This window comes from Carassius auratus, chromosome 26 (genome assembly GCF_003368295.1).
Source record: "Carassius auratus strain Wakin chromosome 26, ASM336829v1, whole genome shotgun sequence".
Classification (NCBI taxonomy): Eukaryota; Metazoa; Chordata; class Actinopteri; order Cypriniformes; family Cyprinidae; genus Carassius; species Carassius auratus.
The window spans coordinates 8,524,851-8,551,904 of NC_039268.1; the positions used below are offsets into that span (position 1 = coordinate 8,524,851).

The 27,054-nt window shown below is 36.0% G+C and overlaps 1 protein-coding gene across 4 annotated transcripts in view; it reads left to right on the plus strand.

Annotated features, from left to right (window-relative positions):
• pax5 (paired box 5) overlaps positions 1–20,399 on the plus strand; it is a 55,433-nt gene extending 35,034 nt beyond the window's left edge. For 3 of the 4 annotated variants that reach the window (XM_026204036.1, XM_026204038.1, XM_026204037.1), the window contains exons 8-11: positions 3,195–3,296; positions 11,490–11,576; positions 13,077–13,163; positions 15,693–20,399. In XM_026204036.1, coding sequence (XP_026059821.1) covers positions 3,195–3,296; positions 11,490–11,576; positions 13,077–13,163; positions 15,693–15,775 — 359 coding nt within the window. In that variant the 3' untranslated portion in view covers positions 15,776–20,399. Of the gene's footprint in view, positions 1–3,194; positions 3,297–3,544; positions 4,237–11,489; positions 11,577–13,076; positions 13,164–15,692 lie in introns of those variants that run through there. The other variant, XM_026204039.1, reaches the window with a different exon arrangement.
• The last annotated feature ends 6,655 nt before the right edge of the window (positions 20,400–27,054 follow it).

Sequence of the window (27,054 nt, forward strand, 5' to 3'; positions counted from 1 at the left end):
TTTGGACTATGTGTAGCTTGTTTACTGAAGATGCAGGACAACCACCTAGAAGTGCATTACAATAGTCATATAAAAACAGAATCAACTTAATAAAACTTAAAAGCATCGACAAATTATTTTTGAGATAAGAAAATAAAGTCCCATAGCCAAGGCATATGGTTATTATAATAATTTAATAATGAAATATTTTCTATAATAAAAAATATATTAATTTCGTAATATCTCTGATAATTGCTATGGCCATGCATGTTTGTTTACGCATTCAACTCGTGGCCATGAGAAAAACATGTTGTTCACTCAACAGAACATCTCATGGCCACGACATAGGGATGTCGTTACCTTGTCAAAATGATCTCATGGCCACGACATAACATGACATTCCCATGAGTTAATATGACGTTCCCACTAATTAATATTTTGTGGCCACAACATTATCACGTTCCCACAAGTTATTATGTTGTGGCCACGACAAAACTAAGCGAACCGACCATGTCCTCTCACAGGCACCGTACTTTAAGACGTTATTTACACTGATTTTTAAGAACAATATTTTCATGAATTTAAAATCTTCTCAAGTTTAGTCTTTAGAGCAATCGATAAGAACTTTCTGAAGTGTTTTTGGGAATACAAAATAGTTGTGCCTTTACGCTTAGTTTAGAAAATTTTAAGTTAAGTTAAGAAGAATTTTATTTTTAAGAATATTTTGGGAATTGGTACGAATTAAGTGAATGATTCAATCATTGTTTGACACAATGGCAACATTCACTGTGCTTTTCCTGAATTAATTAGCACTTTCGAAGACACTTGCTGTTTTCTGTGTAATATATTTATATTTATAATTCTTTTTGACTGATATGTGACCTATATCCACTCACATCTCATTTGCTTTCTACCTGCAAACATAGAATCTGCAACTGCTGAATAACCTGTTTACCCAAAGGTCATATAATAGTGATGTTGCACAACAATTTCCCTTTCCGCACTTTACCACACTTCTTTCAATCTTAACACGTCCCTGAGTTATTTCTTCACCATGCCTCTGTCTCTTATACCTTCTTTCATCTTCTCATTCTCTTTTTAATCTCTGATAAAGTATTCCGTTTCCCTCCTTTCCCCCTCCCCCTCATACGCCCTACTGAGGCTTAAACGGTGTCTGTGTTGAAGGGGATGGATGAACTGTGTGATGGTGTTTATTATGATGAATGGGCTGCAGTCTACAGATCAGCACCATGTGCAGACTGAGAGATGATTCACTCTGACAGCCATGTCATGTAGCCTAATACAGTTATACATCCATACAACAGAGAGAGAGAGGACAGATAAAGCGAGAGAGAATTCAATTTAGAAACTGCCCAATGATCATTGTGAAATGGACAAGTTAAATCTCTCATTAATATTATTATTAATCCATCCCTGTTTGTTTTTAATGAACTCTAATTGACAATCTGTAAGGTATTGACTGTTGTCACATGCAGGTCAGTTACCTGTGCCTTTTTTTCCCTAACTTTAACTTCACAAATTTTTTCTTCATTCCTATGAATATGGCCCTTTCTTTAGTGAATCAGGCCTGAGGGAGACTGGGCCATGTACGTTGTACACTAATAGTAGAGACTAGCAGATCCTGTCATACATCAGTGCATAATTATACCAGAGGCCCTATTACTGGGGCAAAGGCAGATTTGTGATCTGACATAAAGTGAGATGGCTGTATTAATCGGATTGGTTAAACAGGATGTCACTAGTTTACCGTGCTCATAAGATGTCACTTATTTGATTTAATAAGCTACAGCATAGATCCATGCTTCATTCACTTTGCAATGTGAACTCTTTCTGTCAGCTTTTAAATCACACTAGCCTTTAATTGAAAATGTGTTAGTAAGGGTCATAAATGTAAACATAATTATTTTAAAAACTGTTACATAATATCTATTAAAACGAGAAATTTACATTCTCAGAACGTTCTGGGAACCAAAAAAATTGTTTGCTGGGTTACTGCAATGATTCACTCTGTATTAATTCGCAAATCGACAGTTCTGATACTAATTTGAGAGAAAACACACATGACATGTATGCTGAAATATTGTCTATTGAAATATTGAAAATGATTCTCAGGTCTCAGATCTAATCACAATTGTTAGTCAGTCAGTGATATTACAAATTTTTTTAGGTATCATTAATAGTGTACTGACACAGCAGTATTTCACTAAAGTTTCATATGTGGAACAAAAATACACAAAGCAAATACTACTATCTAAAATGTAAATATTTCTTGTTTATTAAACTATATAAAAGCACATTTCACACTTGCGCTGGGAGTCTGACTACTAGCTGAATCAAATCTATGCTTTATTATTTGCCATTTTTAAATTTATTTCCATTCAGAAACACAGGGCACACTTATGTGTTGACATCACTATAAGACGCTTTTCAGTTTTAACCTGGTTGTTAAATCTGATGTCACACGTCATCATTTCTGGATTCAAACACTCATATCAGATCCCAAAAACCAACATTAAATGGTGCTAATATACAGTCACAGTTCTGTAGTACAACCAAAAATGATCTTTACCTATCCTAGTTGGCCAGACAGTGATTATTTATAAAAAATGTTAAAATATTGGTGTCTCAGACACTGAAGGGGTCATCGGATGCCACATGCACTTTTACAAGTTGTTTGAAAACCCTAACCCTAGCCATTTCCTAATAACGTGCTAGTTAGCAAGTTTCACAATGGATGTGGCTGAAGTTTACCATCTCTCAAGAGAGTGGCTCAGAAGAGAGGGGCGGGGTCAGCAGAGCTCATTTGCATTTAAAGCTGCATGCAACAATATGGCTTGCTCTGAAAAGAGCTGTTTTTGACAGATTAAAAAGGGAGTTGTTTTAAACTACCATTTTTAACCAAGGTATGTTATAGACTTTTCATTTAGGCCCTAAAGAATCATATCAACTTGTGGAAAATGGGCATCTGATGACCCCTTTAAAGCATAGTTGAGATCTTGGAGTAAAGGTTGGGACCCTCAAATATTGCCACAACTTAACAAGCCGATAAAAAAGTTTAAAGCCTATTTACGGAACAATTATAAATGAAAATGCTTTGTAAGGGGTTGTGGTGATTGGAACTCAGGAGTCACTGAGAAGTCGGATCAATAAACTCTTCCCTATTCATGCTAGAAATGCTCTTTTTATCTTTACAGGTCGCGACCTGGCCAGCACCACGCTCCCTGGTTACCCTCCTCATGTTCCTCCAACTGGGCAGGGTAGTTACTCCACACCCTCCCTCACAGGGATGGTACCTGGTGAGTCTCACTCACATACATGCATGTCAATCAATGGTTAACTAACAGAAACAACTATTTTAAGTTCCCATCATATGAGTTCTTTATTTTTTTATTTTTTGGTCTATTTCTAAAGGAGGGAGTGTCAATGAAAATAACAGATAATTTTCATACATGTGCCACCCTCGTTTTTTCTCTCTCATCCTCTCCAGCTCGTCCTGCTGTAGTCACTCTCCCAATACCCCCTTTTCACCTCTGCTTTATTTCAGTTGAGGTCCCAGTGGGAGGGGGTCTTGTCTTTGCCACTTCCTGTCTCCCCCCATCTGCCAGGTTGACAGCACTCCCAGGGGGTTATGGGATGGGGAAGGGTGGGGGGTGTTGGGTGGCTGGCAGTGTGTGAGGCGGGTGGACTGGCGTTGAGTCTTCAGCAGGAGTGGCTGGACTATTAGACCCCAGTCACACAGCTGTCCCTTCTAAACATCAGTAATTTGTTTTTAATGAGAATCATCACTGACCCTTGACTAATTCATTCATTCTTCTGCAGACTCCCTTGGCCTCCTTTCTTTTAGCTATTTTTTAATCCACAGGCCACTTCAGAATCACAAAAAAATACACACGAATTCTCTCACCAAGATATTCATATTCACAAACACAATAGCATGTAAATGGCTTCGAACACTGTTCACCTTGATACATACAGAATGTGACTTAAATAATACTACCTCATTCTTTTTTTCTTAATCCAACATCATCTGAAATTTTGAAATTAACTGAAAAACACCCACCTATTTGTTATTGAAATAAGTCTAAAGTTGTATTTATTTATTTAATTTTACTATTAAAGGTAGGGTTACAAAGTCCACATTTTCCCCCCATGGGTTAAAGGTTTTTGAGGAACTCTGATGATTTTATCTGTAAATTAGTTTAGTAATTAAAAGCTACACAACATTTCTCACTGACTAGGTAATAAACGGCACTGTTCATGAAGCAGATGAACTTACAGTTTTGCTAATAGAAGAGGCACTGCTGAATGTCTTCATCTGAACAATGTTTTGAGGTAATTGTAGTATAACTGAAATAATTTACTCCGATCCATTTAATTATTTGTATATAATGTACACCCATGGTGTACTGTAATGGCCACTCTGCTTTGCATTGTAATAATTCAATAGCTCATCGTCAGTTATTCCTTACATATTTATTTCTAACAAAAATATCTTCCCAAAAAATATTTTATTAGTAAGCATCGTTAGGGTGCCTTTGAGTTCCAGTAAGAAAACAGAGTTTGTTTATGAGTACTACTATAGTGATTTTTTTGTTGAAATTTTGTACAAAGCATAACAGTGACTGTTAAAAATGTGTTTTAGGCTTTTAGGTAAGGGAGTCTCATATTTTATACTTTAAAGGTGCCATCTGTCATGTCTGGCAAAAAAAATCAAGTCATACTCCACATTCCATACCAGATGGGGGCAGTATGCCTCAATAAAGTGAATTGGTCTACTCTAGAGTAACAAACAAGAAACGGCATAGTCTCTATGCTCCGCCCCTACCTTCACAACAACCCTACAGCCATAGCCGAAGCCTAAGAGGACGTTTTGCCTCCAGAGGAACGTTGGGTGATGTCAAGTGATGTCAAGCTACTCCCCTTCACCTTTACCAGTGAATATGTTCCTATTCGTTTTGTTCATATTACATTTTGAGTTGTATATACACATTATTTGAATTAAATTAATTTGACAGACAGAATTCTGTCAACATCATTGGTAAACATCAGACAGCTGATGTTGACCAAGCTAGCGCCAACCAACGTAACCAGAGCTGCCAATTCTCAAGCATTCACCATGAGACACACGCATTTGACTCTTTTCACACGCTTTCACGCCACACATCAATTTACTCATGCACAGAAAAACCACGAAGCAAAGAGGACACGGAGACCAACAGACTAGACAGAGCAGGTTAGTTATGATATAAAAAATGGGTAACTTATAGCTAGCTAATTATCAAACGCAGCTACGGTTAGCCATCGCTAACATTAGCACGTTTATCGAACAGCCTTCGATAAATTTCTATTTTATAACTTCCCGAAAAAAAATACACAAACATTTAAAACTAACTTCTAGCGAAATACTAACAGCATCTAACTTACCAATCCAAAATAAATGTTGCAAGTTCGGAGTCGAACCACATTTCTTTCAGGTCCATCAGTTGTCTCCAGCGATTGAAAGCAGTGCTGTTTACTCTGGTTCGGCTCCTTTTCTTATCGGATTTGATTTGTGATTCCGACCGCGTTTGTTTCCCTGTAGAGGGTGGTGGTCTCTTGCCAAGGGCTTGAGACATCCTTTCTCTCTCTTCCCTGAACTGAAATGAAGTACTGGGCTGTACTTTCCACATGATTGACATCAGGTTCAGGCACGCCAACAAGCCGCGCGAGTTATTCGTGTATTGCAGGATGGCTGGTGGTTATGTTGCTCGCATACCGCCTCCCATGGCCGAAACTGGTATTACGACACATGTCGGGCCAGGGCTAGTAATGCTAATGCTAATTAAGGTTGATATCTCTGCAGCACTATAAATTGACATTTTTTTAATGACTTCATCGCCCTTATTTCTTCTCATTCTTTTGATGTGTGTAGGTAATTTTTTGGAAATTTGTACCTCAATTTTTGCATATGGCACCTTTAATGTTTGGGATAGGGTCATTGAGCTAGTTTTATTACAGAAACCTGACAACCTTGGTTAAGGGCTACTTGCATTTTTGTGCATGTCCATCACATTTGACAGTTATGAATCATATTTTTGGTTTAATGTCATATTATTTAGGGTCACTGCTAAATAGTAGTAGAGGCTTGAAAAAAAGTAGGAATTGTGGTTCAGCTTGTCTGACACCCTGTAGTATTTCAGAGTCTTGAAATATTTGGTTAATATTAGCTCAAGTGGTAGAGCATTTTGTTAGTAAGCACAAGGTTGGGGGTTCAAATCCCAGGGAACACATGTTAGGTGAAAATTATAAGCCTGAATGCAATGTAAATCGCTTTGGATAAAAGCGTCTGCTAAATGCATAATTTAAATTTTAAAATATTTTTTATCTAATTTTAAATTTATTTATCAAATGATTAGTAAAATGTGGGGCCTAACAGATGTTTTATAATTGGAGGTGAACTTATTTTTTTTTATGTTTATTAGAATGCATTTCTGAAAGAAGAAGATGCACAATATGATTCACAATACACAAAAAGTAGAATATACAGTATATGGATCCACAAGCTGGTTATCAATGGATATCAGCGTTTTTGAAAAAAAGTATTTTTATTATGCAGTATTGGATGCTAATGATGGTTTAAATCTTAAATGCAACATTTAAAAAATATTTAATAAGCTATATCTCTGGACCAAAACAGTTGACAGATGAATGTGATAACTTGTGCAACAGATATATTTACCTCAGAAAAGTACATGGATTGTATTTCATATTGCATTCTTATTCATCTCGTTTTTTTCACAACTTGTTTGAGGCATAGAAAATGTACTGGTAATTCTCTGCAAGGATATTATGCTGAAGTTTACAGACATTTCTTTTAACCCTAAAATACAACACTTTTAAAATGTGATTTAAAATATGCGGAAAACACCTATAAAAAAATTTGCTTTATATTAACACTACACTTTGCTTTATTTTTACGGACTTTCCTTACTTTAATCAACTACTTTTCTTGTTAAATGTGGCTTACCAACTAGCAAAGTTATAACTATGATGAAAAAAAGCTGAAATTGAAGGAGGGATTTTCTTGCTTAGCTTCAGTATCAAGTGCAAGGTAACAAAAGTGGATACAAGTGGAAACTCTAGTGTGACAAGACAAATAGAGTGGTATAAAAAAGCAAGAAGTGTGGGATGAAGGACTGTTCACCAACCCTTGTATCAACTCCCTGAACACAGCCAAACAAACCCAAGCAAAACAACAACAACAACATGTCTCTTGTCGTGTCTCCAGTCTGTCACGCTAGTGTCTCTGTCGATGCTCTCCCTGTTGCCACCGTGACTCAAAGGGTCTTGTCGGGTCCCCTCTCTTCAGAGCAAGATCCGTAACCTTGTCTCGTATTTCCCTCCAACTGAATCCCCCATGTTTCCCCCACTTTTGACAAGCATTTATGACCTTGCAACCCATCTCTCTCGCTGGGGAGACCCCATCCCTCTTTTATTCTCCATCCATAAGTCATCCCCCGCACTTTGACCAGCATCTTCCCAAAACAACCTCACATGCAGTAGTCATTTTAGCACAGGGTTGACAGAGGGAAGGTAACCATGCCAACGATCCCATCTAAAAGCATTTTGAAGGTTAAGGGTAGGAGCATCCTACTTCATTTACCTTCAACTACTGCCCTTTTTTCAGTTGTCTTTATTTATGATGATACTTGGGGATTTATACAATTCTGTTTAAAATATAAACATGAAAATCACTTTAAGCTTTACTCTGACAGCAAACATTAAATGAATCATATTGTATTAATGTCTCCATATTTTATATATGCATGCATTTTTTTTATATCAATTATATACTATAGATGAAATAATGTAAAATTACATAAAATATAAAGTTAAAGGGGTCATATGATGTGATTTAAATGTTTCCTTTCTGTTTGGAGTGTTACAAGCTCTTGGTAAAGTCACAAAGACCAAAGTCTCAAATCCAAAGAGATATTCTTTATAAAAGTTAGTCTTTATAAAAACCTCCTAAAACTGCTTGTTCTAACACGCCCCAACATCTCTACATCACTGCGTCGGAAGATTTGCATAACGCCAACCAGATGTTCACGCAAAGAAAGAAAATGTACCTTCTATTCTCGTTGTAGTATTGTTTTTGCCACCACCGCCGCCATGTTGTATAGAAGCTGTGCATTTCACTGTGAAAGTGAAACTACTTTGTTTGGCCTTCTAAAAGAGGATGATATCCGCTTCGTCATGAGTGGAGCTGATCCGTGCTGGTCGCTGAGGAAATACATCAACTTTGCACTGTGGATCGCCGGATAGGCTTTCACCGGGGATGAAGCGGAGTCCAGCCCAGGGTTGTTACATGTGGTTGCTGCAAGTCCAATGCCCGCCTCTGCTCGCTCTAGGACTCCGGCCTCTGCTCACTCAAGGCCACGGTGTGTGATGCGGTTTTGTTGAGAAAGCGAAACTACTCTGTTTGGCCTTCTAAAGAGGACACGATTAGAAATCATGTTTATATCACTTTTATAATTGGTTTTATTTTTAGATTTCGTTATTCCGGCCGAACAAGGCAACACAATATGTTAAGGGGCGTAGCATTTCCGTCACAAGCTTGAGGTATTCGGCCAATCACAACGCACTGGATAGCTGGCCAATCAGAGCATACCTCTCTTTTCAGACCTTTGTAAAAATTTATGCGTTTCAGAAGTTGGGGCATAGAGGAGAAACAATATTGTACAGTATATCGAAAATAATGTGTTTTTTAACCTTAAACTGCATAAACACGTTTCATTTCACTTTAATGTTTTGAAAGACTCTTATTTGATCAAAAATACAGTAAAACCAGTAATGTTGAGAAATATTATTTCCAATTAAATTTAAGATGTATTTTATTCCTGTGATGACCAAGCAGACTTTCAGTCGCCATTACCCCAGTCTTCATTATTCAAGTATTTCTTGTTGAAAACAGTTGTACTGCTTAATATTTTTTTGGAAACTGGATGCTTTTTTCACATACTTCTATACTGTCCCTTCCTTATAAATAATGCATTAAACTGGCCAAAAAAATATCATATCACATACTGTATGCTTTGAATAGCTGTTATTGTTCCATTTTGTGCTTAGTGTGAACAGTCTAGTTGTTGCTAGAAACCTGGAAACCATGTGTGGTATTACTCTCATTCTGTGCAGTTTTGTGATTAGATTGGTTGCTTGCTTTTTATTTTATTTTACTTTTTCCTTCATTCTCTGTACAAACAATCAGTACAATCAGTCATACAATGCACACATTCTCTTAGATTAAGTTTTCAAATTAAGTTCACTACATTTGTCATTTTTTTTGTTTTAAATATGCATTTTGAACAGCTTGATTTAAACAGTTCCTTTGAGTATATATATATATATATATATATATATATATATATTAGGGGTGTAACGATACGCGTATTCGTATTGAACCGTTCGGTACGACGCTTTCGGTTCGGTACGCGGTACGCATTATGTATACCGAACGGTTCGTTGGAGTAATTAATTATATTTGAAAAAAAAAAAAAGAGAGAGAGAGAAATATAATGATATGCGTTCAACAAGGTAGCCCAATAACCCAAACAACGTAACAGGCAACGCCCCTGACACTCCCGAAGAAGAAAAAAACACCATCTTATATGTTTATGTTAGGCTACTCAGCAGGCGCTCGCTCACTCAGTACGCGCTGAAGGCTCGTTGCAAAATAGCCAATGCGTTTAACAGACTAGAAATGAGAAGATCCTCCAATAACCAACAGGTCTGGTGTTTGGGTGCACTTTGGATTCCCTTTAAGCTATAATGGTGATGGCAAGAGAGTGGTGGATAAAAAAACAACGGTATGTCGCATCTGCAACATGACAGGGTACACCAGCGGGAAAAAAAAAAAAAAAAAAAAACACCAGCAGGAATATCTGGGATATATGCGTCAGTACTATCTGGGAAAAGACGAAAAAAAGGAGAAATATGCACGCAGCAAACTATCCCTGCAGCATTTAGAAACTATAGCTTACAGGGAATCCAACCCAAACACCAGACCTGTTGGTTATTTTAGGATCTTATATTTCTGGTCTGTTAAAGGCATTCGACATTTTGCAACGAGCCTTCAGCGCGTACTGAGTGAGCGAGCGCCTTAGGGGCCGTTCACATATCGTGCCTAAAAACGTATGGAAAACGCTAAGCGCGTCTTTCTCCTCCTTTCCAAAGCGCTTGGGCAGAAGCGCTCATGAGGCGTCTGTCTTTGCTAAGCAACAATGACGTGCTCTCTCCATGAGACGCGGAAATTTCAGCGAAGGATAAATGGATTTGCAGCTCTAAAAATCGCTTGCAGTAGCTCTGCTACTAAATTTATTTCAAAATTGCAATCCATATACAACTATGATCAGCTGTTCCTTCATCTTGGCTGAGCTCTCAACGTTGTTACGGGAAAGGATGAAGCTGATTGGTTAGTTCTTGTCACATGACCCGCGGTGCGCTTGCGGCATTCTGAAAAGTTGAGATGTTTTTACATTTTGCTGTATCCAAAACGTATCGAACCGAACCGAACCGTGACATCAGTGTATCGTATCGAACCGAACCGTGAATTTTGTGAACCGTTACACCCCTAATATATATATATATATATATATATATATGTGAACCGTTGTGAACCGTTACACCCCTAATATATATATATATATATATATATATATATATATATATACATATATATATATATATATACACATATATATATATATATACACATATATATATATATATATATATATATATATATATATATATATATATATATATATATATACATATATATATATATATATATACACATATATATATATATATATACATATATATATATATATGTATATATATATAAATTGATATAAAAGTACAAAAAAAGGTTATATTTATTGATAGAACTGCTTCAGGTGCTTATTTACAACTCCCAAAAATGATAGACTTCACTTTCAGTTTTATATAAAATTGATTAGTGCTTTTATTTTTATTTTTTTCAGTATATCTCCTTGATCCTCTTCCTGCACTTTATCCCACAGCGTATCGCTTATTTCTCCTCTCCTTTTCCTCCGTTCTGTTGCTTTCTCTCTTTCAGCAGGGGGGCTGACACACAGGGGAGGGGGGCACAAAACCAGCCAGGCAGAACCGACAGAGCGAGAGATGGAGGGAAAGAGAGAGAGAGCCGGGGCCTCTGATTTTGTGACAGCCAGCAAAGGGAAAGTGTTCCCCGGGGAAAGGGAGAACGAGGGAAAAGAGGGAGAGAAAGAAAGAGGGAGATAAGGGAAAACTACACTGAAGCAATGGAGGAGAAAAACTGTCACAAATCTACACTTCCAGCTCACCAATTGGACCTTTTATGCCCAAACACACCCCATGCGCAGTACAGGATATACTTTCAAATGGAAGCGTTAGATTAACTGTACATTCATATCCAACATTTTTCATTGTCTTTTCTTGAATTTCAGGAGGAGATTTCTCTGGCAGTCCTTATTCCCATCCACAGTATTCAACTTACAACGAATCTTGGAGATTTGCAAACCCCAGTCTACTAGGTAAGAGCTTGAGCTGAATGCACAAATATATGGACAGTAATGCAGAATACTTGCTTTTTATAAGCTTTTAAATATATAGTAATGTGTTAATGTGCCTTAAAAGGAACAATTCATCCAAAATGAAAAACAATAATTGTGATTTTATCTCCCGATTGTGATTTTATATCTCACAATATAACTATTTATGTCCCAACTGCAACTTGATACAATCTCTCCATACGTATCAGTTACAATTTAATATCTCACAGTTAAACTTTTAATGCAATAAAAAAAAGTCTGTCCTTATGTTCAATTTTATATTCCATTCTGCAAATTTGAACTGGTGTCATGACTAGTTACGACTCATGCAAGAACCAGGGTATGTAAATTCGATTTCAGGGTTTCAGTGAAGGGGGAAATTACTCACGCAAAGCTTTTGTATAGCTTATATTTACTGTACCATTCAATAAAAGTGATTAGTAATTGAAAGTAACTGAAAGACAAAGGTGACACTTAAGACATTTATAATGTTACAAAAGATTATTTTTAAATAAATGATGAACTTTTTGTATTAAACAAAGAATCCAGAGCAACCTTTGTGTGTGTGTGTGTGTGTGTGTTTACACCCTCATAATGCAGTTATAATGGGATTTTGGTAATATTGCAATTAAACTTGACCTTATGTAGACACAATACTTTGATCAAAATAGTGAGATTAAGCTCATAATTGTAGCAAGCACAATCACAATAAAATAAGTGGCATCCACGTGTTACTCACACAACTTCATAAATGTGCTCTGCGACATTAATCCAAAGCAGATCTGGATCTATTTGGGTGCTAGAAGATGCTAAGCACCCTTGAATGAAAGCAAAAGCACCCTTAGTAAGGCTGTAAAAATAGGATATTAGCAAAAAAAAGATTTGGTAAACACTCCAGTACGTATTGTATTCATGTTTGTGATCAGGAGAGCTTCAAAGGTTTCTATTTACAATGTGTTTTTAAGCACTGAGCAATATAGCCAACCACAGACATATTGTTTGAGTTCTTGAATGGAATGAATGAATGAATCAGAAGTTTTTCAGTTCAAGCATCCCTTCACTGTTCAAAACGCTGCATTTTTGTTCTGAAAGCTCACATTAAATTCTCTCATTATATTGAAGACATAATGTAAATAATAGATTCACTATGCATCATAGAATAATTCATGGATGATAACAGAACGTTGTCGGATCGCAATGTTACAATGTTCAGCACGGAGCTGAATAACCTTCCAGTAGCCTATGTCAGTAGTCATGTTTTACATTGTAAGTAATGGTGGTAAAAACAACCACACTTTTTGGAAACATGAGAAAAGAACATGATTACACATGGGGTAAATAATAACAGAATTTCTTTGTGAACTACTTATTTAAGTAGAATAAATGCATTGATTTAGAATGTTTTATAAAGGATTAATTTATAATTTACTGTGAATAATAAACTTACTTATTTAAGTCGTTGTATGTGTGCACACTTTGCAGTGTTCCAGCAGGAGTACGGTTCTTTACTGGGCTCGGAGAGAGCAGCTTCATCAGGTCTGTTCCCTGGCCAAACCCCACAACCTACAGGTACATAACACCCATGCTATCAGAGGGGGATGTGTGGGTGGTTTGATGTTTGAAACATTGTCGGGTTAGCTTGCCATATGTGTATGTATGTATGGTGCACTGCACAGAATGAGCGGTTCAGAAGCAAAACCTCAGACTGACACACCAGTCAAAAGCAAGGTGAAGGGGCATTGGCTTAAAAATAGTGTGTAAGAGAGAGCCACAGAGCTGACCTTAATGCTCCCAATGGAGAAGACATTCCTTGGAGATTTCATGAGCTTTTTACTTGGTGTGTCAAGACAGAGACCCTGATCTGACAGACGTTTGACAGTGTTTGTGTGAAGTGCACTATTAGGGCTCGACTATTATGTGGATTAAAACATTTCCACTGTAGATTCAGGATCTAAAACATGGATGTAATGCTTTAAGAATTGAATCAAGTAATAGTAGTACATTTTTATTTACCTAAATACAATTAATTGCTGATTCAGAGTGTTAACCTGATAACCTAACTGGTTTGCAAAAAATTGAAGTGCCACTGAAATTTCTCTGCCTTAATACTCTCGTCTTAGTTGTGAGACAGTAGTTATTTGCTGAAAATGCTAGTTAATGTTTTTGTATTGAGGTAAAAAAAAAATAATGATAATAATAACTTCTATTCTAATTTGCTCAAACAATTTAGCATTTTTGTAATTTTTTGGGGGGATTTCTTTCCCACATTGTTATGCATGTGGTGTAAAAATTGCTTATACGTTTTTTATTATGCTATATTATTACCAAATATTGGATTTAATCTTTTTGTCAAATGAAATCTTTCAGTTAGCACAGGTTTTATATCTATTTTTGGAATTAATGCTAGTAGGTCTCATTGATCGGAGCTTATGCATCTTAGATTTTGAGTGAACATTGCCAGGATTATCCACAAATAATGATTTTTCAATCTAAAACAGTGACATCTTGATATACTTCACTCTCTCAAACCCTGTTTTTAAAGCAACACAAAAGCTACTGAATCACACTCACATAATCTTTATTTCAAGTGAAGACAAACACACCCATCCACCACATTTCTCACAATTTCAAACTCTTTAACTCCGGCAACAAAGACTAAGCAGCACAGCTGTCCCTCTATTCTGTTATATCCCTCGCTCACGTCCGCTGTCTGTGTGTAATAAAGAAAAATACTTCCTGCTAAAACGAACTATGATACTAAAGACATTTCATCTTTGAGGGGTCCATCAGCACTTAATGCCGACACAGACTGATCAAGATGGATCATGTGTCTTATAGAGCAGAAATGGTCTTTTCCCTGCAGAATCTGAGCTGATGATGGTGGTGTCATTTCTGATAAGAGGAAGGGTGACATGATTGTGGGGGACTTGATAAATAAAAAGTACACTGGGCTGTACATCCATCATCCTGTGATCATATTTATTCTTGTTAATGAATTAATTGCTTCTTATTTAGCAATTATCTTAATGTGATCAACAGCAGTTCCATTTTGAGTGCAGAGGTAGTAATAAAATAAATACAGTGCTACAAACAGAAGTTCATGGTTTAAATACATGCTGTGTTAAAACATAACACATGATTCACATAGCTTACACTACACATTTTATGCTAACAAATTAATGCTTTTTATCAAGAGTGACCTCAAAAATACATTTATAACGTTACTAGTGCTGGGCAATGATTAATCGCGATTAATCGCATCCAAAATAAAGATTTTTGTGTACATAATATATATGTGTACTGTTATTATATAGATATATATAAAGAAATATGCATACAGTATATTTAGAAAATATTTACATGCATATATTTATATATGTATCATTTATATTATATATAAATATAATATATATATATTTAAATAAATACATGCATGTCAGTGTATTTATATGAACATAATAAATATACACAGTACACACACATATATGTACACAAAAACTTTTATTTTGGATGCAATTAATCGTGATTAATCGTTGCCCAGCACTAAATGCTACGAAATATTTATATTTAAAATAAATGCTGTTTTTTATTAACTCGTATTCATCAAAGAATCTTGAGAAAAATGTAGCAGCACATGATAATAAAAATAATAATAAATGTGTTTTTTTTTTTTTACCATCAAATCAGTATTTTAGAATGATATCTGAAGGATCATGTGATTTTATTGGCTGCTGCCATCACAGGAATAAATTATATTTTAAAATATATTTAAATATAAAATAGTTATTTTAAATAATAATAATAATAGTTCACAACATTACTGTTTTATTGTATTTGTGATCAAATAAAAACCTCATTGATGAGCATAAGAGACCTAGAGGCATTCGAGAGTTTTTTTCTTCTGTTTTAAACTGTGTAGGTGTTTAAATGTGTAACTTTAACTTTCAAAACCTTGATTAATTTAAATTTAGAGGGTCACTGAGGGGCCAAGTTTGCTGACACGTGGGCTCCGGCCTTTAAAACTCCTCCCATTTGAGCTATTTAAGTGTTCTTCTTCATCTGACGACTGACACATTTGTTTTTTCATATCCCTTGTAGGATCTCCATACTACTATAGCGCAGCCACACGGGGAGCAGGAACAGCTGCCACAGCTACTGCCACTGCCTATGACCGCCACTGACCAGCCGGACAGAGCAGAGGAGGAACGGTGGAGGAGTGAGCCAAACGAAAAGAAAGAGGAGCGAGAACGGATTGATAGCAGCCACGCAAGACTGTCTAACTTAGGAGCAAAGAAACGAAGGCGGAGCAGGAAGGAGAAAGAAGAAAGAAAGAAGAGGTGACAATGTTTTCCTGCCGATTACAATCAATGGTCCAGTCAGTAGCTTCGACCGATGTTTCTCATTTCTGTTGATTAGTGGAAAGTATACACCCAATCACCTGTATTCCTGTGGTCTCGGCTCACACGAAATCTGTTATTGCTTTGATTTATCTTCTGTCATTAAAGCCTTGCTTATCCTATCGTCTTTGCATCTCTATGCAGTCTGTTCTTAGAGATGATCAGGTGTTGGGAGTCGGTATACCAGACAATCTACTAGTGGCAGCTTGAGATGACCTACGTACGTGATTTGAGTTAATTTTTGAGTCATTTTTATCCAATGTGTGAATGTGGCGTCATAATCTGTGGCGGGCTTATTGTCTGTTAAAAACCATGAATTGTTTCGGAGAGAACCTAACGTATCAAGTGAACGGGGATTTAACAGAGTTGGACAGATAACTCAGGTCGGAATATTGGCATTATTTACATTCAAATTAGCCAGCGTGAAGGACAGACCCATTTCACTATTGATCATGGGACGCGTCCGCTCGAAAATGTAGCATAAATACGGATGAGACTATACTGGAAGATGCGGCAATCAGCCCTGATGCATAAGCACAAGAATACTTGAGCCCTCTGTTGTAATCTAGGAACCATTTAGACATAATGGACTCCTTATAAACCGAATTACACGACAAATGGGACTGTTTTGTGTAATATGTTGGAAAAGTGCAGCAGGATTTAAATGTTTAAGCACTGTCGCATTGAACGAGAGCATCAGTATTTTAAAAGACTCCTCTCCTTCCTCTATGTAGATAAATACTATTTACGTACGTACTGAATACCCTTATTCAACTGTACATTAGTAAGAGTTATAGCTATTTATGATGGAGAGTAATATATATAATTGTGTGTAAAAGTTTACCGCGGACAAATGCTACAATGCTACTGCTAGCTAAAGATGTTGCCGTTGAATACGTAGCTGGTTCTCTTTTTAAACCCCCGATGTTTCATTCCAAAAACAAATCAGTTGCAATTAAAAAGCACTGGCAAGCTTTTGTGAAGTTGCTCCATTTTAGAAGGGGAAAACCATTAGCGATGCTACTTCCCCTAACAGGAAGTGATGTCACACTGTCTGTCCCTTCAAATCATTTCCTTAGCCTCCCCAAAGATACTCTTCAGTAGTGCAAATAGACACTCTTAAAAGCACAAAGTGACAATTTTTTTTTTTTCACGCTATTTCTCTCTGAGTGCATTTGTTTTTGATTATTCCCTTCATCCATACTGCGCCAAGACAATGCATGAGACCAAGGTGGAGGCCTTACCAAACTCTCTATGTAGCAACATCATGCTGTACATCCTTCCTGTTTGTCTGTCTGAGATATCCTGTACATCTATCACTTACAATGACAAGAGCTTTTGATATCATTATTGACTGATATATTGATATCTAACTTTAGATTCTAGTAGACAAGAAAAGACTAAAAGTGTGCTTTATTTAGCTATTGTCCGTGATGAGTGTTTCCAGTTCTTAATTTTCTTGCTTTTTTTTTCAATACGCTGTGCATTGCTGAGTAGCTTTCGAAAAAGCAGAACACTGTAGTTTTAGTAGTGAGACACAAGCACCAAAATTTGATGTGAAATGAGAAAAAAATGACAAACCTATGAATATATACATATATAAGTTGATAGTTTTTATGTTGTTGCTCTGGATTGTAAAGTAGTAATAGGATTACATTTGTTTGTAGAGACCATAAGTTGCATGTTATGCAACTCTAAAGAAACCCTTGATGCCGTTTCACCACTAATGACTACTGGTGAACTTTGACCTTTTAAACTTTTAGTCAGAGGCATTATGAACCTGAAATACACCAGCTGAAATCAAGGACAGTGCCTTTATTTTTCTACCGAGTCATCCAGAATGACCATGTGTCACTAAATTGCAAAATTGTCTGCATGACATAATGAGATCACAGCTTAAACCAACCAATCAACGAACAGATACTACACTACCAATCATTTTAGCAGCATTTTTTTTACATGCTAATTTTACAATCTAATTAAAACCCATTTCATATCCACTAATATGCACCTATTTAATATTTAACATCAAGGTAGAAACAAGTATCCTTTATAAAACAATGATCTATCATTGACGATATAAAACAGAAATCTAAAAACAACGATTCAATAAAAGATTTAGTCAAAATTCACATATTCAGAGACCCAACTTATCTATATGACATGATGGAACAATAAACTCCTGATGGTAATTCCATTCTCTTAAAGGGAAAGTTCACCCAAATATATGAACCCTCATCATTTACTCAACCAAATGGTATTCCAAATGGTTTCACTGGACCACACTGACTTTGATTGTATGGACAATAAAAACAGGGACAATACATTTTTCAAAATGACGTCTTTTGTGTTTCAAAGAAGAAAACATGCATATAGGTTTGGAACATTATGAGTGGATTTTGGGTGAACTATTCCTTCAAGCACTGAAAATGAATATTAGATTAACTGTAAAAGGGATTGTCTTGTCATTTATATAAATATATATTTAAATGGACGTTCTGGGTGTTCCTGTTGGATTAATGTAGAGAGATACAAATGAAAAACACACACAGTCCTTTTGTCCTTCGTCAGGTCGTGAATATGCCACACCTCTCCATTGACATGATCAAAACGTGCTGCACCAGCAAAATCGAACACCCCTTTCTCATTTCGCATCCCCTCTTATTTCAATTTCTTATTTCCACCCCCACCACCATTTAACTCCATTTGCCTTTCTGGTGCACCTTTAATCTGATCAGATCTTCCTAACCCCTTCCTTCAATGCCATCAGGATTACAAATTCTACAAATTGGCTGTTGATCACCTTTGTGTAAATTCCCCATTTTTTCTGAGAAGACTATAGTTGCCATATTTCCTATTTTTATATATAGGAAATATACCAAATTGTATAACTATTGTTTAAAAAGCACGTCACAATATTAGCAGTTAATAATATATATGCATCCATGTTTTCCTTTGCACATTTCAGTTTTTAAAACAACCTGCATTTTAAGTTGTAAACAGCATGCATAAAAAAAAAAAATTCTTGTTTTAGATCACTGGCAGACAAAAGTGATGTGACATACAGCCAACGTAAAGGTAAATTAATTAGTACTATTTTTCTCAGACTCTCTAATTAAAAAAAGTGGCAAAATAAATACCCGGCTTTCAATTATACCTTAAAACAAAGTAATTTACTGTCTAAATATGGTATAGTAATGACTTCATATTTAAAATATTTCTAAAGCAAATGCTGAGCATCATAACTGATACTCATTCATTCAGTGAACAGACCCCAATTTAATTTCAGCGTTCCAATCTTTTCATCTATTCACATCGAAATAAAATGAGAGCCAAATACTATATGACTTCACTTTGTTTTCCAAAAAAAAAAAAAAAATTCAAATTTGGTTTAAAATTCTAACACAGGAATATATTAAGTAATGTATTGATTCTAAAAGCGGTATGTCCAGATCAACATTAAAGGTTTCCCAATTTAAAAGGCAGACTTTAAGCAAAATCAATAAATAAATAAAAACAGAGGACTTGGTAATCACCTTATAGTGGCCTTCTGTGTACAATCGGAAGCTCCAACTGTAATTACTTGCTAATAGTTTCTTTCCCAAGGGGTTCATAAGTATTTTTTACTCAGTTTTTGAAGTAAAGAGTAAAGATTTTAAGAAAGCTTGAGACGTTTTGTCAAATTTGATAACAGCAATCAGTTCAATTCAAAGGAAACAGAAAAAGTCAGACCAATAACATATCTGTAGCATCCATCCGAAGTTAGAGATGCTTGGTTTAAAAGTATTTTCTGGTGATCATTGCAAAAATATTCAAATTATGAAATAACCAACATGACAGAAAGATGAAGGCAACAGATGTTTGCAACGAGTAAATGGATGAACTGCTTCTTTAAGAAATGTGTATGTTTTTTATTGAATTTTCTAGTAGTAAAAAAAAAAAAAAAAATCTTGGTGTTTTTCTCTGCGTGTCGTGCGTTGTCTTAATATTTGAATGTATTTACTGCAGAACAAAATTTGCCAAAGATATCATGCCACTTGATTTCAATCTTTTTTGGTTCTTCATGACTTATTTCTTGATTTTATTCAAAATCTGTCCACAAGCTGGAAATACATGTGATTTGATATTGATTTTCTAATGGAATCAAATTGTTATTGTTATATTATTATTGTTATGATGATGATTTTTGTTTGTTTGTTTTCCTGTCGTTCAGGGTTATTCAATTGTCTGGCATTCCTCCTAATCCCTGATACAGGGTCATAGGCTACTCTGTGTATGTGCATATGAGTGAATGTTGTTTGTGTATTATCAATTCACGTATGTTGTAATGTGAAACTAAGAAGTAATTATTTGTAAATATTGGCCATAATTTTATTGGTTCATCAGAATAAAAGTAATTTTTTAAGTTCACAGGTTGTATTAGTATTGATCAAAAAGCTTGACTTTCATCACATGGGTGTTTTACCCAGTTTATATAGGCATTTCACACACAGAGGGAAGTGGAAATATATTACATATTGTATAAAATATGGCATGGGGTTGTGAGAATGCCATTATCATGGCTATTATGTTCACCCATAAAGGGATAGTTCACCCAAAATTAAAGTTCTGTTATTAATTACTCACCCTCATGTCATTCCAAACCCGTAAGATCTTCTTTCATCTTGTACAACACAGCTGAACACATTAAGATATTTTGGATGAAATCCGGGAGCTCTCTGATCCTCCATAGACAGCAATGTAACTGAAATGTTCCCAGGCCCAGAAAGGTGGTAAGAGCATAGTTAAAAAAAAAGTCTAACATCAGTGATTTAACCTTAATAAGAGAATATTTTTGTGAAAACAAAGAAAACAAAAATAACGATTTTATTCAACAATTTCTTCTCTTCTGTGTCAGTCTGGAAAACGCATGCGTCGTGGAACTGTCATGAATGTGCTTTGAAGTCTGACATAACTAAATTTTAAGCTGAGCTTTAGATAAATTTAATTTAATTTTAACATTGTAGCATACAATAATAATACACACTTGACTAATGTTTATTTATATATGACATATTTTAATATAAATGTTATTTGCATGTGTTTTGTGTCTTCTTGCTTATAAGAAGCAAAGAAGTTGTATCACTACAAACATCCAGGGCATGGAACTGGATTGGATACAGGTCTCATAAACCTAATTTAAGAAACGCTTTCAAAGGCAACAACTGACTGAATTAATCCACTTCCCTACTTTGTGAGAATGGAGCTTACCAGAGCTTCACTTTTGGCTGGTGGCATGGTCCACAGGAGGTCTTAACAGGGGGTGATAATGGACCACAAGCTGCAATACAACAACAACACCCCCCACACACATGAAAAACAGCTTCAGCCCAGCTGGATACACACTCAGCACCAGCTGGGATTTGGTCATGTGCCAGTGTACCATGTCTCACACACACATTCAGTAACACAGTCTTGGGTCACTGCCTGAATACCTAGTTTGCCAGGTTGGCACCTGCGATATTTCGGCACTTGGGTGCATTCCCAGATTAGAAGCACAGTGGCAAATTGTGATTTCTGCAGAGCTTGAGTCTCAGCCAGATAACATGATGAATGAGCACTTCAAAGCAGAGGAGTTCCTCAGGTGTGTACATTTTTGACTTGACTTCAGATCACTCTCTCCTAGCAGCACTTTCAAAAGCTCATTATCATCTGGAAATTACTTGCCTAAATGTGCAGTTCTGTCCCACAAAACCTTATACATAACACCCAAATTGTTTCTCCAAACCAAGCCAACAAACCTTTTCTGAACAGATTCGCTCAGGGAGTACTTAAAATATAATATCAGAAAATACTCATAAAGACATGATTGCTTTAAAAAACTGAGCTCATCAATTACAGGAAAAGAAAGAAAGAAAAAAAACCTGGAATGCAAGAAATTTGTGTTATAGTTTCGTCATTACAATTCTGTTTACCATATTTGTGCAGTGATTAATATTTATAAGTATATAAAATCTGTTCAGCATTCAAAGCAATCATTTAAACAAGCACACCATTCATATGGATTACTTTCATGATTTCTTCATTTACTTTTTAAGCAATAAATTAATACTGATCATTACATGTTTAGCTTGTTACATGCTCTGTCAACAAAACTAAAAGACAATGGATTACACCACAGTAGTGATGCTTTTTTAATGAATAAATCAGTGTTTCAAAAGAAAAGGTTACATAAATGATTCAATTAACCACTTGCTTGTACAATATAAAGTGCAGGATGAGTCTCAACTGACAGTCAGTTGCACAAACAGTGAAAAATGCTAGTGATGTTGCACTGCTTATAAGCACTTTTGGAATGAAGCTCCACCACCCAATTTTGACATTTGGAACAGTTGTATAATGCTTCTATAAAATTATCTTCTCAGTAGGCAGCTTTTTCAGGACCGGTTCAAAAATTGCATTGTGCTGTTAATAATTATATCACAGTTCCTCCAATGACATGTGCATTTAAAGTGCTCGGCATGCTTTAGTAAATATAGAGGGGAAAACTATATGGATGCTATGTCCACATTTGTTAATTACATCCACCCCACATGAGACTTAATAAGACACAGGGAGCTGTAATTGAGAGCATACACCAATATAAAGATAAATATAATTTAGAACCGAACTTTAGTCTACAGACTAAAATGAATCATCTGTGTTGGACAAATTTTCCTTTCCCTTTATTAGACTGGCTCCTTCAAGCCTGATTAAATAAATAATCATGACATTTTTATTTTTCCTGTCTATTTTATTTGCTCTTGCTCTGCGAGAAGAGCGCAAGTGGGAGAGATAGCCATTAGAGGGCCAAGAAGCCATGCAAATTAACGTCACTCACAGAGCAGCTACTTCTGCGTGTGTGTGAGTGGAAATTGAGGGTGCATTGCTGGTAAGGTAATTGCAAGAGTCTTATTAAGACAGAGGAGCATTGAGCTGACGTGCAGGTGAAGACACTTGCAAGCATAGGACGCTTACATGAGGACGCACATGTTCTCTCCCCCTTATACACAAGCAAACACAGACCCACACACAGACTTGAAGAATCGGAGACACTTGATTACTAGGAGTTGTAGTCTCTTTTTCGTTCACATTCACACACGCTGACAGTCGTGGGTGGGCCTTAGGGGAGGCTAAGAGGTGAACAGGAAAGTGAACTCCCCACAGTAATTAGTTTAGAAAAGTACTAGCTCTTATTTAAAACTTTTTTTTTTATATTGCTCAAGAAGTTAGTTGGAAAAGGTCTTTCCTTTTTTTCTGCAATTTTACGATAAAGACATGTGTTATCATGTGTTTGACATGTGCAAAAAATAAGAAACGAAACAAAAGAACAGCTTTGAGTAATTGTGAGATAAAGTTTTAAAGAAGAAAGTTCACCCCAAATTTTTAATTCAGTCAACATTTCATGTAGAGGGCTGGAATGAACAAAGAAGCAATTACAATAAATTATTTTAGGAAAAAATAATTTCAATTATTCTAGGCATGTCAATACACTCGGTGACGATGTTGGTAATGCCCCAATGCAATTATTTCCAGTCATGGAAATATAGGTAATATCTGCATAAGAAGTATAATTGATAAATATGTATATGTGGATGTATATGTTTAGTAGCTTATCCTTCTGAAAAGACTTGCAAAAAAAAATAAGATCCTTACTACATAAATGAGAAAATAATCAAATATTTAAAAAAAATTAAAAGTAATAAATTTCACATTGGTAATAAAATCTGATAACAACAGCATTAAAAATGTATATTTTTCATGGTGGTACCATGTCTAACATGCATGTGCATTCAAGAGAAAGGAAAAGGCTGACTTGCAAAACTGCACATAGGGTTTGATGTTAGGTGATAAAAAAATACAGACAATTTCCAATGTTTAATGCAGAATAGAATACTACTGATGTACAGTAGAATACTACCGACAGCTGACATTGCTAGATAGTTCATTGGTTTTAAGTAACCAAATTTTAACGTCTGTCCAATGTTGGAGGTTGACATAAAGCAAACCTTAAGTTTTGATGTAAATCTGATTTTCATTCCCTAAAAAAATTCAACATCTATCCAATGTTGGGTGTTGATGTCAACCCTGATTTTCAACCAAAATTCAATATCTTTCCAATGTTGGACTTATTGACTGTATTTACCGACTCTTAGACTAAACTAAACTTGTAGTCTGTAAAAATTGAAGGAGTGAGTCACATGATGCAAAAAGCATGCACAAAACAGACAGACAACAGTCTCAGAAGATCTCCACAGTGTCCATGTGTCTCTAAGACATGGGAAATGTAGATTGATTCAAACATCAGTCATTTGCTAAAGGGTCATCCGTGGACACAGAGCATCCATCTTCCAGCGTGCACTGTGGTTAAATATGACATTACTCACATGAGTAGCATTTGAGTGCTTACTGTCATCATGCCTTCACACACACAAGCTTACCTTCCTCTCATAACCCTCAGCTCCTTTCTTATTTCTAAAAAGGCAAGTCCGAGTAAGTTTTGTTCATGTATGTGAGCATTTGTGTGCACATTAAAGGGTTAAAACAGATGTTGATCTAATCATCTAACTAATGCTCCAGTGAGCTGTACAATTTCCTCGTCTTTTCCTATGCCTGTAAAACTGACACACATGACAAGTTGGAAAAAAGAAAGGGGTAAAAAAAAAAGAAGAGAGAAGTGAGCTGACAGGCAAAAGACCCTCTCATCCAGCTGTCTGACCCCCCTCCTCGCTCTCTCTCTCCGTCTCTCCCAGAGGGTTTGTCCTTCTGGTCTCGTCCATGATGAATGGACCTGTCGAAAGAAACTCATCCTAGACCCAATTAGAGACAGAGAGAGAAAGAGAACGAGAAAGAGAGAGGGCTGGGGGAGAATGAGCAAGAGTAAGAGAGAGTGACAGCGAGAGAGAAAGAATCCCAAAAACAAGTCAGCTATATGCAGGCGAGAGCCATATTATTTGAGTCTATACTTACTTTCAAAGCTGGGTTTCTTTAGTGTGTCCTGCACTAGACTGCTAGTCTGAATTCATTTACACACACATGCACTGACGGACATGTCTCATACAACAAAGTACTACAGCCACTACAGTTTCCGCAAAATAGCATACTACATTTACTACTGCAGGGTTTTCAAACCTCTTGATACCAAGGACCATCAAAATCACTCTTTGGGATCCCTCTCCATAAATATAGAGACAGTTATGTATTTTCATGCAACATTTGCTAAATGACACAATTAAGCCAGTTATGTAATTCAGGGAATAATGCATGAAAATATTTAATACCCTTTTGTGGGGATTGCAAGGAGATCATCGGATTTGGCAAGTTGCAGACACACACACACACACACACACACACACACACATTCTTACACGTGTCAGACACCTGAAATAGCCACTGGGATCTTTTCGTACAGCAGTGAATAGGGGATTTTTCCTTGATGCTTCTCAATTTCCTCTGGGCTTTTGTTGTTTTGGAGTGTTTGTTTCCTGCTTACAAGTGGAGACTGTGTAAGTGTGTGTGAGCAGTGTTCTGTAGCTCAAAGGCACACACACATTTACACAGCCCTGAAAAAGGTCTTAGGACTTTAACCTTGTCGGTTTAAGCTGTAATGTTACTGACAAGGAAAGAACAGGAAGTATGTGTATGTGTGTGTGTGTGTGAGAGAGAGAGAGAGAGAGAGAGAGAGAGAGAGAGAGAGACAGACAGAAAGAAACGGAGTGGATTAAAAGATACCTTACTTTTTAAAACAATCAAAGTTATTCCTGACTTGTAAGTTAAAACAAAACAACGAATACCCTTATAAAATCCTTTAATTTAACTGTTAAATTTATGAAAAAAAAAAAAAAAAAAAACTGTGAATGGTAAAAAAAAGAAAAAGAAAAACGTGAAATAAAGTGCACACTTCTGTTATAAAACGTCTCTCACACGGCTCGGGGTGAGAGGTGGGGGTGGTTGGGTTGTAGGGGGAGAATAAAGGGCCACTGTATTGAATCCATGTGTTTTTGTAAGATAAATATCCAGATTTCAAATGCAAGAAACACTTTTTTTTTTTTTACTTCTGTTGACTGTTGGACGCGGAACATGTGCAGGCAGAAGATGAATGCATCACGCGTGCTTACTTTAGCAAAGGAAAACTTCATGGCTTATTTAAAAATCCTTCTATGTTTTGCTTTACAAATCCAAATTTTGTGCTTCTAATTTGTGACCAAAGTTTTTGTTTTGTTATCTATTTTATTATATTTTATTTCATTATATTTTATTTCATTATATTTTAGTTCATTATATTTTATATCTGTTTCATTTAATTATTTTTTATCTATTTCATTATATTTTTATTTGTGTGTGGTGTGAAAACTAGGCACTAAATATATATATCAAGCTAGAGTGAGATAAAAACCTGGAAACTATACAAGAAGGACAGATGGAGAGTGAAGACTAGACAGATCATGAAAGAGTGAAAATGGCTGCTGAAGGAAAATGGGAAAGGGACAGAAAGTAAGACAGAAAGTCATTCAATGGATAGAGAGAAATATATAGATAATAAAGAAGAGGCGAACAGAGAGAGAAAGATGAGAGGAATGGAAAAGAGACCAAGAGATGGAGGAGATGAATGTGGAAGGTGAAATTAAAGATAGACAGTCCAGAGGAAGTGATCAGACACAGAAAAGAGGAGAAACGGACAGGAAGAGAGGGTGAGAACGAGAGTTAGAGGGGGTCAGATACAAGGAGGGAGAGAGAGGAGAAAGAGAGGATGACAGCACAATTAGGGATTTTAATTCTCTGCTTGACTGAGTAAGTCCAGTCTACATGATAATGAGCAGTTTCAATGTAATAAATCTTTATGATACACTGACACACACACACACACACCACGTTTACATTGATCATTTCTCTTTTCATAAATACTGTGCATTTTTATACAAAGTAAAAAGACTTGTTAAAACTTGTTGGAAGTTTCATGGGCATCAAATTTCATGGTCATATCATACATTATTCATGATTTTTTTCCCCCTTCTGTAATGCTAGTCAAAATTTACACCATACAT